Below are 14,787 nucleotides of genomic sequence, written 5' to 3' on the forward strand. Positions count from 1 at the left end.
CTTTCAAAAAGGAGGAAGGACTCGTTCTAGATCTTGAAAGAGAATTTTAGCAAAGAGAAGGGCAAAAAGTACCTGGTGAAAAAAAGGAGCAAAGACATAATATCCTAGCTTTGTGGCACAGTGGAGATTTGCCTGAGGAGTGGAAGGCATCTGCTTTGGGAAAAGGTGCGGGACGAAATCGCAGGACAGGATGGTGCTGGACCACGTGTGCTATATAAAGCTGGGAGCCAAAAATTTGGACTTGATGCAGTTATTAAAGATGTATCAGCAAGATTCAGTCTTAGTGAAGGCTTAGCTGGGGCCAGTGATCATTTCCCTCTCTAATTTTCTAAGGTAATTATCAGTCTTTAGGTATTCATTAGGAACTTAGCTAGTAACTCTTTGCACTTCTAAAATATGTAATCTGTATGAGTGCAGCCTCTATGCAGTAGGTGCAGAGTAAATGTTTGATGATGATGAAAGACATGTGTCAGGAAGATTCAGTTGGCAACAGCACCTGAACTGAAAAGAAGAAAGACAGGAGGTAGGGGAGTCCTAAGGAAGCCGTTCTAGAAACACAGGTGTGAAGGAAGGAATGTAGAAGAGGCAGATATGAGAAAACACTAGGAAGTATCACTACAAGGAACTTGCATGCAGAATGGGTTAAACATTAAGTTTTCAAATCTAAATGTTCTGAAGGATCATGAGAGTGATAAGTGAGATGGAAAAAATTGGAAGAGGGAATTCTTTTGGGGAATAAGATGGGGAATTTTGGTTTGGACAGGCATTTGAGATGATGACTGGATATTCATTAAGAAATGATATGGGAAATTAGCTAGAGAAGATGAAGTAACTGTGTAGAGACAGGGCTGAAGTTTTGTTATAATTTCATTCACTACAAGAAATAGAGGCCCTACTATGTGCTAGAGGATGTAGAGTTAAATGGGGCAGGGACTTTGAGAAATTAACAACCTAGTGGAGAAAAAAGATATGTCAAAGAGGAACACAAAAGTCTAATGAAATGTGTCCAGAGGAGACTATGTGCTGGGTAAGTGAATTCAATAGCACCTCTTCAGCGGTACAAATTTCCCATCTGAGAAAACTGATGGAGGGTCCATGAGAGCATCCCTAGGTGGTTCCTCCGTTTAACTTTCCCTGCTCTGTGTCCTGCTGCTTGGCCACCATTGTCTGGATCCAGGATTGGCACCCAAACAAAGGCAACAGTCTCTAAGCAGACATAAAGAAGGCCAGCCACCAATCAGGTGGGCCCATCAGGAAAACTGTGTCCCATAAAGGCCCTCCCTATTGAATAATGAATGACATGCATTCAGATCCTCTCTCTTGGGATGTTTTAAAGGCAACTCACAGCGAGTGGTCACTGGAAGCAGAGGTAGCAGTAGAAGCGGAGACTGTACGAGAAAGAAGCAGGGGGGCGCTGATTCTCGGGAGAATGGCAAAGTTACTAGAGTATAGGCAACGGATGCTTGTTAATGAGGGGCTGACCAAGGCACTGGAGCCTGTTGTTGGATCACAGGAACTGCAGTGGATTCCCGGAATGGACAGGAGTTCTGGCTGATGATGGGATACAGTTTTCTAAAGTTTCCTAATTTCCTTTAAATAAACCCTCAGCATTTGCAGTGTTCTGAACATGTCCTGGCATTTTATATCTCATAAAAGCCCAATTAACACAAGGGTATTCCTGTTGTTTTGGCTTTGATTATATCACAGGGCATCCCGTGAAGAAAAGGGTAGTATGATCTTCATTAAGCAAGATCAAAAGGATGTGTGTGTGTGCATGTGTATACGTGGCTGCTTTCCCAGAAGAGTATAACAGTAGAGGGTAGAAACTTCAGTTACATCTTAGAGCAAGTCTGGAAGCCCCAAGTTTATATTTTTTGTTATTCCCTCTCTCTTTTCCCATTGCGATCACCGTGCCGGCCTGTGCACTTGTCCTTGAGGAGGGCAAAGAAAGGGAGAGCCAGCAAGGCTATTCAATGCAGCCACTGGGCTTGAGGAATAGAAATCCCCAAAGCTAGCAGAAAGTGCAGCTGCCAAGGAGAGAGGAATCTGAGTAACTAGATCAGAGTTTCTCAATGTCCAGACTGCCAACCACCACCTTAGGATCACCTGGTTAAAAATGAAGATTTCCGGTTCACCTTAGACCAACTGAATGGAATATCTGGATCAGGGGCCTAGGAACTTGCATTTTTGTAAGTATGCCTGGTGATTCATGAAGTGCTTTCTCTTGAGACCCACTGCTCTAAGCCCTGGGTCAAGGAAAGAGTGTGGGGGAGAAGGATGCTTGCTCTGAGAGAGCGCTCGGGACCAAATGGTGGAAAGGCTTGTCCTGCATGTGTATCCATTACTGTAGGTGAGAAAAGGAAGAAGAGAGAAAGTGTGTGAGGTGAGGCAGGGGTGTAGAGTGCACAGAACAGAGAGTGGGATACAGGTCTGTTTTGGCAATCCTGAACCCAGATGATAACTGAGACACGTGGACGATTAGGTCTCTGCTAATGCCAGAATTTTCACACTCAGCATAAAAGTGCTATATAAAGCTTTTCCCTCTTCTATATTACAGTCCTTTTAAGATTTATGGAGCACCAGCTACAGGGAGAACATTGTATTAGCAGCTGTCAGAGAAAACAAGAGCTTATCATGTACTTGAAGTTGGACAAAATAAATCTGTGATTTACATTGAAGAGTGACTACAAAGCAACGTACACATAAGTGCAAATTCATTCACTTAACAAAAACTGTGTCCATTATGTGCAGACTTTTCTAGACTCCCTAGGGTGTGGTTTATCAGAAAGTGATGTGGGTGAGTTTAAAGGCAGATTTTGTAAGAAGGTGAACAGAGATTACAGAGACTTTAAGGCATTGTGTCTAAGGAAGGATTTAGATTCACACAGTTCTGAAGCAGGGTACATAACTTCACTCATTCAACATTCCATACATTTACTGAGTGCCTATTGTGTTTGTAGCAGTAAGTAAAACAGACAAAAATCCCTGCCCTTATGGAGCTTATATTCTGACGGGAAAGAGACAAGAAAACAAAATAAGTAAGCTATATGGTATATTAGAAGGTGATAAGTGCTCTGGAGAAAAACAGGAAGAGAGGGGGCTTCCCTGGTGGCGCAGTGGTTGAGAGTCCGCCTGCCGTTGCAGGGGACACGGTCCGGGAAGATCCCAAATGCCGCGGAGCGGCTGGGCCCGTGAGCCATGGCCGCTAAGCCTGTGTGTCCGGAGCCTGTGCTCTGCAATGGGAGAGGCCACAACAGTGAGAGGCCCGCGTACCGCAAAAAAAAAAACCAGGAAGAGAGAGAGGATTTTGGAGGAGGGAGAGATGCAATATCACATGATCTTTTGGGAAACTCATTAGAAGAAGACATTTGAACAACGATTTATAAGTAAGTGTCAAAGGAAGCTTTGTGGATATACAGTGTGTTCCATATACAGAAGCAGCACGTGCAAATTCCCTGCAGAAGCCTGCCTGCATTTTCAAGGAACAGCCAGGAACGAGCATGTAAGTCTGGAAGTGAGGAAGGTGGACTATTGGGTAAGAGCTCAGAGAGGAAAGGAGGCAGGGGTGTCAAACAATTTAAGCCCATGGAGAACCTGGAGAAGATGCGTTCTTTTATATTCAGCAGGATGGGAGCCCCTCTGAGTGGGAAGCAGAGGAGCAAACGCGATCTGACATGAAGGATACTTCCTTTCAGCTGTGTGAACTTGGGCCCCATTTCTAACCTCTCTAAATTTGTTTCCTCTTGTGTAAACTAGAGAAAAGCATCGGACTTCATGAGGTTGTTGTGATGATTAAATAAGATGATATGTGCAAAACGTTTAGCATCTACCTGAACTAGAGCAGGTATATTCTTTTCCCTTCCCTGTTTCCACCTCCTCTCTTCTGCCTCTTCCACCTGGTACCAAGGGCCAGAAGGGGGAGGCAGGACTCAGCCTTGCAGAGTACAGCCCACATAAGGGGTAGGAAGAAAAGGGGACAGTTGGTGTCAGGCCTAGGTTAACAGACTTACTAGTTGGGATTTAACATAGCTGTGTTATTCTTCCTGTTCTATGAGGCGGAGTAGAGGGACAGAACTGCAAGTAGAGACTCAGATGGGAGGTCCTATTAGGTATAGGCGCTGGTCTGCCAGGCCTCAATCTTTAGAAGAAAACTCCCCCAAACCTTGCTAGGTAGTTTATCAACGCAGGCTCTGGGCATGCTAGCAGTTTTAATGGTTCCATTGTTTAATGTGTTAACTCCCTGAACGTTAAGTGATTAATCTGTCTTCTAATTAATGTTTGAATGATTCTCCTCAGGTCTAGACTATTAAGGGCACTTCTATTTAAAAATAGTCTGTCGCCTACTTGTGCTGTCAGGGGCAATAGGTACATTTGAGGTCGCCGTTTTGAGTGACCCTTGATGGCTTCGAAATATCCATAAAAACAACAACGAAAAACAACAGACCCCCTCCCCCTTAATTAGTGATGAAAGGCTCTGTCGCGTTTGTCTGGGCCTGGGGCTAGGTTCCCAGCCCCAGAGTGTGGAGAATGGTATTCACCAAGGCGTGCTCAGAAAGCCCCGGGTCGGGGAACTGGCGGCCAGGTCTCTCCGTAAATCACCCAAGTCGCCTCCCACTTTGGGTGACTGCATGTTTATTTACTTGCAGTAAATGATAGTAAATGAATGTGCCCAAGTGTAGGCCGACCCCAGGGGTGGCGGGATCTTCGCAGCTCCACCGTGTGGACCCGAGAGGGGCGCCGTGGGGTGCCTGTGGCGTCTCCTAGGTGCGCGGAGTGCAGCGTGCGGCGTCCCGGGTCCGAACCTGCGACTGCGAGCTGGGCGCTGCAGATGAAGCCTGGGGGCGGGTCCCGCGTGGTCCGCCGCTGCCCCCTCCCGCCCAGCCGCGCGCGCCGAGGCACCGCCCAGAACGGCCCCACCTTCGCCGGCCGTGCGCCCCCAGCCCTCCACCGCCCCGGCCGACTGCTTCCTCCGCCGGCCCGGCCCCCGCCCCTCCTCCGCCGACCTGGTCCGCCCCCTCCACGGCCGGGCCCGGCCCCCTCCCTCTCCCCGGCAGCGCTCGCAGGCTCGCTCTTCCCTCTTCCCACACCGCCCTCAGCCGCTCCCTCCCCGCACTCTCGTCTGGAGAGGAATCGAGCACCGAGCGCATCGATAGCACTGCCCTCTGCGGCCGCCCGGCCCCGAACTCATCGGTGCTCTCGGAGCTCGATTTCCCTAGGCGGCGGCCGCGGCGGCGGAGGCACAGCGGCGGCGGTGGTGGCGGCGGCGGCGGCGGCGGCAGCGGTGGCGGCGGCGGCTCGGCCAGTACTCCCGGCCCCCGCCATTTCGGACGGGGAGAGAGCGCGGCGCAGGCACTGAAGGCGGCGGCGGGGGCCAGAGGCTCGGCGGCTCCCAGGTGCAGGAGAGAGGTACGGAGCGGACCACCCCTCCTGGCCCCTACCGGGGTCCCGACCCTCCTCTCCGGCGCCGGGTGGGGCCGGCGACGAGTGAATGAATTGGGGGTCCCCGGAGGAGCGGGGAGGGGGCGCGGGCGCGGGGCCCGGGCGGGCGGACGGGGTGGGGGGGGTCTGCCGGGGTAGACGCGGGGACGCGGCGACGCGGGGAATGAGGAATGGGCGGTGCGGGGCTGAGGAGGGTGAGGCTGGAGGCGGCCGCCGCTGGTGCTGCTTCCTGGACGGGGAACCCCTTCCTTCCTCCTCGCCGAGAGCCGCGGCTGGAGGCGGCCGGGGTGAAACTCGCGGGCCGGGCGGGCCGCCCCTCGGGGCGGTCGGGTGCGGTGGAGGTTACTCCCGCTGCGCTCCAGCCTCCCCTCCCCCTCGCCGTCCTTCCCTCTCCCTCTCGCTCCCTTCGCTCCCGCACCTCTTCCTCCCTTCCCAGCACCCGGCTGCCTCGGTTACTGCCTTCTGTGCTGCGTCTCGCATCTCTAGGACGAGGGTATAAACTTCTCCCTCGAGCGCGGACTGGACGGCTTGTGGTCCTTTTTTCAGTGTGTAGGGGGATATATGAGTAATAGGGGAGGTCGCGTTTTGGAAGCGCAGAGGAAAGTGCTTAGAGACCACTGTTTGAGGTTATTGTGTTTGGAAAAAAATGCATCTGCAGCCGAGTTCCTGACTGCTCCCCTCCCCCATGTATGGGCTGTGACATTGCTGTGGCCACAAAGGAGGAGGTGGAGGTAGAGATGGTGGTGGAAGAACAGGTGGCCAACACCCTACAACATAAAGCCTGTACTTAGTGAAAAAGAAAAAGTTAATCCCAGAAGGTCTGTTTTGCTTTGTCAAGTTAAAACACACGCAGCAAACCCGCAGAGCAGAAGCAGGGCTTTTTCCTTTCTAGTTGAGTGTAGACAGCAATAGCTAGAATTGTATTTGAAGTTTAATTTGCCTGTTGTTGTCCTTTCAACCATCTCTTCTGTATTACCCTTATGCGTACATATTTGACCCCCATCCCAGGAGTTATTACCGTACTCCTAAACGGCTGTCACACAATTTTTTTTTTTAACTGACCTACCAGAGGAGTTAATTGTAGCAATCTGCCAGCCAACTGCCTGAAATACTCTTAGGCATGTGCATGTTGTAGTTGAAGTCCTCAAGTAGCCTTCTTAAATCTTGATATCCACCAAAATAAGGGGTTAAGAACAGAAAGGTATTTTCTAATTTTTTACACAATATACATGTTACATTTGTAATGGAAAAAATCATTCAAAAAGAAATCACAAAGGGAAAAAAGTCTGTTCATAATCATCTCAGAATCAACCTTGTGAGTGATGTCATTCTTAGGTGACTAAGGTCCAAAATGCTGACTCGGGCGTGTAATAGACTAGAGATGACAAATATGGTTGATAACAATACTGTTTACTTTAGACTGTATCCATCCACAGGCATTCTTGGTTTTAAGAGATAGTAGATGAAATGATAATTCATTTTGTTTTATGACAAAGTGAAAATTCTTTTCCTGAACAGACTGTCCTGTTCCCAGTTACACCGCTTGCTAGCTTTTGTAGCTTTGGGTGAGGGGGCTCCTTCTGGCCTATTGATCTTCTTTGGGAACCCAGTTCTCTCTAGTGGGTTTAAATGTTACTTGATTTTTGAAATCCAAGTCAAAGATTTTTTTCAGAAATAACCATTGTAAAGAAGTAGACCAGAAGGTGTGTGTCTTTCAGAATTCACACATGTATGTACAACTAAGCTCTAATCCAGTATTTGTCCACAGTCTCTCTTAGACTAGCAAACTTACTGGTCATAAGGATCTGGACCCCTTTACACTCTTAAAAGTTATTGAAGATCCCAATTTGGAGTGTGTCAATATTTAGCACAATAGAAATTAAAATTGAGAATTAAAAAAATATTAATTCATTGAAAAAAGAAATAATAAGCCTATTACTTGGTAACGGAAGTAGAATTTTTAATGAAAAGTAACTTTTCCAAAACAAACACAAAAATTGTGAGAAGAGTGGCATTGTTTTGCACTTTTGCAAATCTCTAATTATATGGTTTAGTAGACAGCTGGATCCTCACATCTGCTTCTGTATTCAATCTATTATCACACATCTGGAAAATTCTGTACACTTGTGAGCGAATAAGAGTGGAAAGGGTAAATCACATCATAGCATTATCGTGAAACCAGTTTTTGACCTCTTGGGCCCTCTCCCAAAGTCTTAGGAACCCTAATGGGTTCCTGGAACACATTTTGAGAGCTACTGTTCTGGGCTATCCAAATTTTATTGGAGGGGTGGGCTGGGCAGGGAACTAGAGGATACATTTTGGTGAGATTATCCTCACCTATCCCATTTGCTGTGGTCAATATTAGGAATGAAAAGGGGGAGCAAACAGGATGTGATACATGTTTGTGGTGGCCCTAGACAAGGCTAGGTGCCGCAGAGCAGGCCAGGGAGGAACTGTGATACGACAGTTGTCTGGCCTGTCTGCTCTCTGTGAGTAGGTTCAGGAATAGCGTGAAGAGGTAGTTAGTATGTTATCACTTGGAAAAACATATTACTTTTTGGGGGGTAGGGTGGTGAGGTGCCTATTGGGATAATTCTTGGTCTTCGGTAAATAGGATGCTGCATGTATATAGTGTTTATATACAATATCTGTACATTCATTAATTTTGAGCTACTTACCCTGTAATAAATTATTGTTCATTCACTGCCATTCTTTCTTCAGTTCACTACTTATTTGTAGTAATATCATGTAGTTATTGAGGGAAAGGAGATTAAAGTAAATAAATTCATTTTCCTTTCAGAAAGTTTGAAACAGCTGACTAAAAAATTATTTTCTGTCTTGGCTTCGTTAACCTTACAAGTTGTCGATATTTATTGCTACTGTTGGGAGATGATGTATGAGAAGCAGAGAATAAAAGTCATGTGGATTACTGAGAAATACATCTTTTAAAAATTCTCTCATTAAAAGTGTGCTTGTCTTTAAATATTATATAATTATATTTTTCTTGTGCAAAGTGCTATTTTTCAGCACTGATATAGCATTATAGATTGTGATTGATGATCACATCATCTGTACTGAATAGTTAGTTAAAAATTCTCGAAGTTCTCTTAGGTTTTTACACCGTTATTTTCCCCAGCAGATAATGTACAGATTAAAATGTTACCAGGTATCGTCCTTATCTGCTTTGGCATCTCAGTTTTTATTTTCCCAATGTACTGTCCAGCTTTATTTGACAGTCCTCCCCCCACCCCCATCTGATTCTTGCTAACTGTCCAGGAGAACTACTATGATGATGCTTTTTAAAAGTTTTCTGTAGCTGTTGGCCCCAACAGAGGCACTCTGGCATATCCACTGTAACTCTTAGGGGCCCGAGTCGATGAGGAATACTGTGGCGATAGCTGTCAGCAAGTTTTGTGGGGGTGTGTCCTCAGGGTATAGAGCAGTGTGCTTGACACTTGTACTGAATGAAGTCATGGCCTGCTCCTTCGAGAGCCATTACCTGCTGCCGAAGAGCAGACGGGCTCTTGAGATGGAGCCACCTGAATCCAAGGTAAAAGAACTATGTACTCCGAATGAGTTTTTCTCAAATGCTCATGGAGGAGTTTGTCAACGAAGTACAATTCATTACCAATACACATCTGTAGTCATCCGGAGTTTTGTCATTGAATTTTGTGAGGTATTTTGAAATAATGTTCCATGTAAAGGTGAACTTGTGTTAAGAGGTATTGATAAGAGTGTTTGGGTTATATTAACCTCACGTGTGGCACACGTTCTAATTGAGTCACATTTCCATTTTTGTCATAAGGCCTGCTGAAAATGACTGAATATAAACTTGTGGTAGTTGGAGCTGGTGGCGTAGGCAAGAGTGCCTTGACGATACAGCTAATTCAGAATCACTTTGTGGATGAATATGATCCTACGATAGAGGTAAATCTTGTTTTCATATGCATATTGATTTGTGCAGGCCCATCCTTTGGGTACAAAAAAAGGTTTTTCTGATCATTTTCTGTGACTACTCATCACAAGGTAGTTATACTGATAATACTTTTATTAAGTTATCTAAAATGTACTTGGATTTCAAGGCATTACTCTGATATATGAGACACCAGCCTGTTTTCTCTCAGGACAATAATACTATCTGTGACGTTCACTCCGTGTTAGTGTATGTGCATTTGGATTGGAAGTGTTTTTCAGAGTTTTCTCACAGGGTGAAAATGTGAATTTACATCTTATCTGTAAGATGAGACATATCTAACAGTCTTTTTTTTTTTTTTAATGTGCCTATTTTTATGGGGTTTTGGTATTTTTTTTTGGTATTTTGATGTCACATATAGAGTTGATTTATACTGGTGAAGTGTAATCATTTGATGATTGAATTAAAAACACTGAATTAGTAGTATTTTCATGTTTTCTCTTCACATTGAAGTAGTGGAGAACCTACAACTACCTGATGCATTTTAGAAAGCTCATTCTTTGCGTTTATGTATATGTATATCAGGTGATATGTAAGAGTACCATCACCAGTCTTTACCTTTGCTTTACAGCCCTTTTTCAATTTATTCAAGACAATGTTAGAATTGTTTTTTATTACAAATTGATTAATGAATAATTTTCAGACTTTTTCAGTTTCATAAAAATATACCAAAGGAATGGCCAACAGCAAAATGATAGAATAAAGGCCTAGCAGAGACCTTGAGAGGTCACGTAGTATGTTTCCCACTGCCTTCTGGCAGCACTATACTCAGTTGATCTCAAGCAGATAAGGATTTATTTAATCCCAAAGACCTGCAGGAGGGAATGGCACACAACTGTCCTTGTTAACTAATTTCCAGAATGTAATTATTAGCATATTTCATGCATAATCTGAATCTTCCTGTGAAGTTTAACATAATATCAGCTCATCTTTGAAATAGATTTATGTTATTAGATTATTTCTTAGACTTCTTTACCCCAGGGTAAGCGATCCTCCTAATCCCTTAGCTTTTTTCTAGATCTGATATACCAGTTTTTTTAATCAGCTCTGAAAAATTTCCCATAACTTTCTCTGAGTCCCAAGCTGTAGGGTCTAGAATAGGTCAAAAATGCCCTGTTAAGGTATTGTGCTGTGTAATGTCTTAAAAAAACACCTTGACTGCACTTAGGTAGGTTCTGAGAGCATTGTTGGCCTTGGGAAGATGTTTATGTAGTGTAGAACTTTGAGGATTGACAAGGAAATGTTCATAAGGAAATGTCAGATATTTCTGGTACTGGAGGGAAAAAAATGAAGAAATAACCCTTATTTACAAAGATCTGATTTAAACATAGAAGCAGCTTTCATTTGGCTTCCAAGTTTAATAATTTGCATTAGTAAAAGGGAAGAATCTAACTGAAGTGGACCACCTATGTAATAGTCTCTCTGTATTTCCTCTTGGCAAGTCAATTCAATGCTAATGGTTTTGTTTATTTTTTACTTTGAGGAGGATTAAATAGTTCACCTATTTCTGAAGCCAAGGTTACTCGTCATACTCCACCATTTAAATTGGAAGTAAAAGGACATTTTAACAGAATTTAAGTTAAGCATGGCAGTTTTCCTGGGATTCTGGAATATGATTTTGATTTTAGCAGAAGTGCCCTCCATCTTTTCTGAAAATCTGAAGAATTCCATTACACACTGTTTCCTATCAGAGGTCAAGAATGATGTATAAGAATGTGATTAAAAAAAAAAGGTTAGGAAATCTTTTGGTCAAAATTGTTAAAGTGCAATATAAATTTTAAAGAAATAAAACTAAAAGTCAATCCTTTATTTTGGGGGAAGGTTAAAAAAAAGTTTATAAACTCAGACCCATTAACTCTGATTATGATTTCTGCCAAACCAGAAACTTGACCCAGGGAAGCATTGATTACCTGTGAACTTTGAAACTGACATTCCGTCACTAGTGTAGCCACCTGGGAAATGGTTATCAGAGATTGTCTCTTATCTCCCAAGTTACAGTGAGTCTCTGAGGGAACTGACACATTGAATTCTTGGTGTAGTTCAACTAGAAGAAAAGCAAGAGAATTTAGTAGTTTATTTTCATAAGTGGTTAAACAAAAATACTGACATGGCATTTTTGTAAAAAGTTGAAGGGTAGTGGGTATCACTACTGCTGTTAAGTTTCTGGTAGGTGAACAGTGTAGGTCAGAGAAAATAAGAGAGGTCATAGACTTTGCACATTTGGAGTTCTCATCAGTTTTTCTGCATTAAACAAATGGACAGAAGTTTAGGAAAAAATTTTAATTAACTAATACCATATTTTCTAGTGGTTTAGAATTTTCAGAGATTTATATTGGGTCGACCAAAAAGTTCGTTCGATTTTTTCATGTTATGGAAAAACCCGAGTGAACTTTTTGGCCAACCCAAAACTGTGAGCCAGGTAAGGAAGGTGGTCATTGTTTCTTTCATTTTATCAATAAAAATGGTCTCTGAGAGGTTGTAACTTGCATAAGGATACTTAAGCTAGCAAGTGGTGGAATTTTAAGTTTTCTGAGACCAAGTTAAGTGGAATTTCCACTGCACCCTTGTATAGCTTTATAAAAATGAAAAATTAGCCTTCAAGCTAAAAATATTTAGTGTTGGAGGCTGATTCAGATTATTAATATATCAAAATTTGAACTTAGCCTACTATCTAATGGCATCTTAATAGCAGAGATATGATATAGAATTAGGTATGACACGTAGATGGAGCATGTTTATATTTGCACATGATGATCACCTTTACTTCTGTTCTGAAAAGATTTTACCTTTATCTTTTTTGAAGCCCACTGAAGAGTTCCAAGAGAGAACGAAATACCTTGTTAGTGGTGCAGGATTATTAAAAACTCAGTCCCCAAACACAGTACCAGGCTAGAAATAGTATATGTTTTTATAGTTTGGAGATCATGTTATTATAAAAACATGTTCTCTGAAATGTGTTTTCTAAGGTAAAATTTGGTGGAAGCAGAAAAATGGAAGTAGAGATCAGAACTGTCAGTTGGTCAGTTAGCAAATATCTAACAAGTATCTACTGGATACAATATAAAAATAGACATAGAAAGAAGTATTTTTTCCCAGTCTCCAATTCATTGACATCTGTATGCTTCTGTTAATGTGACATTTCTAATTCAGTCCAAGTATTATGCCTTTCTTTGATGAAACAGTTTTCTAGTCAGTAAGAAAGAATGGAGTCATAATTGGATTGATTTGTTCCATCTTTAGTGCTCTGAGCCGCGGAGTGTTTATTCACCAAGATGTATCAGTTTCTCTTTTAAAAATTTTTTCCTTGTTAATTATGGAATTGCTGATTAAGGTATTTAAATTATAGAGAGAAAATTTGTAATACGAAACCAGTATTGAAGAGTGGTGTAAGAAAAGCTCTGTTTAATATTGTAAGCTGTTATTTTTCTGTTTCTTTGGTTTTGTTTTTTAACATATGTATCAGTAGTTATTAACAAGGAATAGGTGGTGACTTTGCCCCTCGGGACATTTGGCTAAATCTGGAGATGTTTTTGGATGTCACAGCTTGAAGAGGGGGCTGCTACTGGCCTCTGTAGTGGGCAGAGGCTGGGGTATGTTACTCCTCCTGCAGTGCACAGGAGGGCCCCCCAGAAAATAATCACGTGGTCCAGAATGTCAGCAGTGCTGAGGTTGAGACCCCAATACTATGCGTTACATATAGCTTTAAACGTCCTATAAATTGTGAGGCTCAAGTCCCTGAATATCGTTTATGTTAGATTTTTAAACATAATATAGATCTAAACCTTACATTTTCTAAACTAACAATGTGTTATATTAGCTTACACTAGTGTTCTGTTAAAACATTCTGTTTTTAAAACAAGGTACAACACAGCAATTTTGTACATCCATTTCTCTTCAAGACTGTGGCCACTCTTCTCCCCCCTTTCAAGTGAGTGCCCTCTACTGGTCAGCTTATTCGCTTTTATAATAAAAAATGAAATCCTAAGTTTGGATATTTTTTCTTTTTAAACTGTGGGTATAATCAATTTATAACTGTATAAATTTTATTTAAAAGACTTATTTTATATAACTAATGTTTTAACAATCTAAAGTGTCAAAAAAAAATCTAACAGTTTTACTTTGCCAATGTTATTAAGATTACTGTGTGGACCAGTTAGACCTAACTAATTAAATATATGGGTGAATATTTTTGACTAAGAAAGGAAATGTGGCCATGTAGGAGAAAATAGGGTGGTGCCCTTGTTAGCACTGCTTGAGGTCACTTTGTCTGAGGGAATGAGAAGGGGCACTGTGGCTCTGTGAATTTCTTTTCAGGTACGCAGGAGGTACCTTACAGAGTTCAGAACTTAGTGATGTTTTACATGGGGTGTTAGGAAGGGCCTATTCGAAAGTGGCAAATTGTGAAAGTTCACATTTTGTAAATTTTTATAGGACTGTAGAATAGTTGAGAACGCCTGATTTTTAGAATAAACTAACACAAAATTCAGGCACTGTATTTAGATCAATTTAAGAATAAGTACTTAATAATAACTATTTATTGAGCCCTGAATGTTGAAAATTATTGGACACATTTTATTCTAACTTGGGTTTTTATAAATACAAAGCTTTAAAAACATGCAAATGAAAGTTGGCAATGGAAATAAATTAAAGGAAAAGAAAACTTTATCCTTTATCGTTTGGCGTCTCTTAAGAGTCTGGTTTAAGCAATGCAACTAATTTCTTAGTTCCATAAATGTTATTAGTGCCTACTCTGTACCATGCAGCCTTCCTACGGTCTAGAGATACACTGAGGAGCAAAAGGAACTGCATCACTGCCTTCATGGAGGTTATTAGTCTTAGATGTATATGGAGAGCAGTGTTTCTAGACAGTGATCCTAATTATATATAACTTAATTTAGAGGCTTTATGCTTTAGGAGGGCGATAGATTTCTTATATCTCTTAACTATATTGTCTCATAGTGCCTAGGTTTTTGGAACAGTTATATTATTGTGATCTTAATGTAATAAAATTAGAAATGGGTAGTAAAAACAAAATATTTGAGAGGATTAAGTAGGGCTATATTGCTTACCTTAGGTAATTTTTGAACTTTCTATTTTGAAAATTTCAAGCCTATGGAAAAGTAGTGAAAAATAGTACAGTGAATACCTCTTAACCTTTAAACTAGACATAGTTACTTTATGTGTGTGTGCCTGTGTATGTACACACACATACTTGAATACATATTATTTATTTTTGCTGCACTTTTTTAGAATAAGTTGCGCATGTTAGGACCCTTTACCTCTAAACACAGGGGTCTGGCCAAATACAGCCTGTGTCTGTTTCTGTTAAGTTTTATTGGGGCACAGCTGTGCTTGAGTGTTTACATGTTGTCTAT

The 14,787-nt window shown here is 42.1% G+C and overlaps 1 protein-coding gene across 1 annotated transcript in view; it reads left to right on the forward strand.

Annotated features, from left to right (window-relative positions):
• Positions 1–5,277: 5,277 nt before the first annotated feature.
• KRAS (KRAS proto-oncogene, GTPase) overlaps positions 5,278–14,787 on the forward strand; it is a 38,688-nt gene continuing 29,178 nt past the window's right edge. The window contains exons 1-2 of the mRNA XM_060166718.1: positions 5,278–5,406; positions 9,245–9,366. Coding sequence (XP_060022701.1) covers positions 9,256–9,366 — 111 coding nt within the window. The 5' untranslated portion in view covers positions 5,278–5,406; positions 9,245–9,255. The remainder of the gene's footprint in view (positions 5,407–9,244; positions 9,367–14,787) is intronic.

This window comes from Lagenorhynchus albirostris, chromosome 11, assembly GCF_949774975.1.
Source record: "Lagenorhynchus albirostris chromosome 11, mLagAlb1.1, whole genome shotgun sequence".
Lineage (NCBI taxonomy): Eukaryota > Metazoa > Chordata > Mammalia > Artiodactyla > Delphinidae > Lagenorhynchus > Lagenorhynchus albirostris.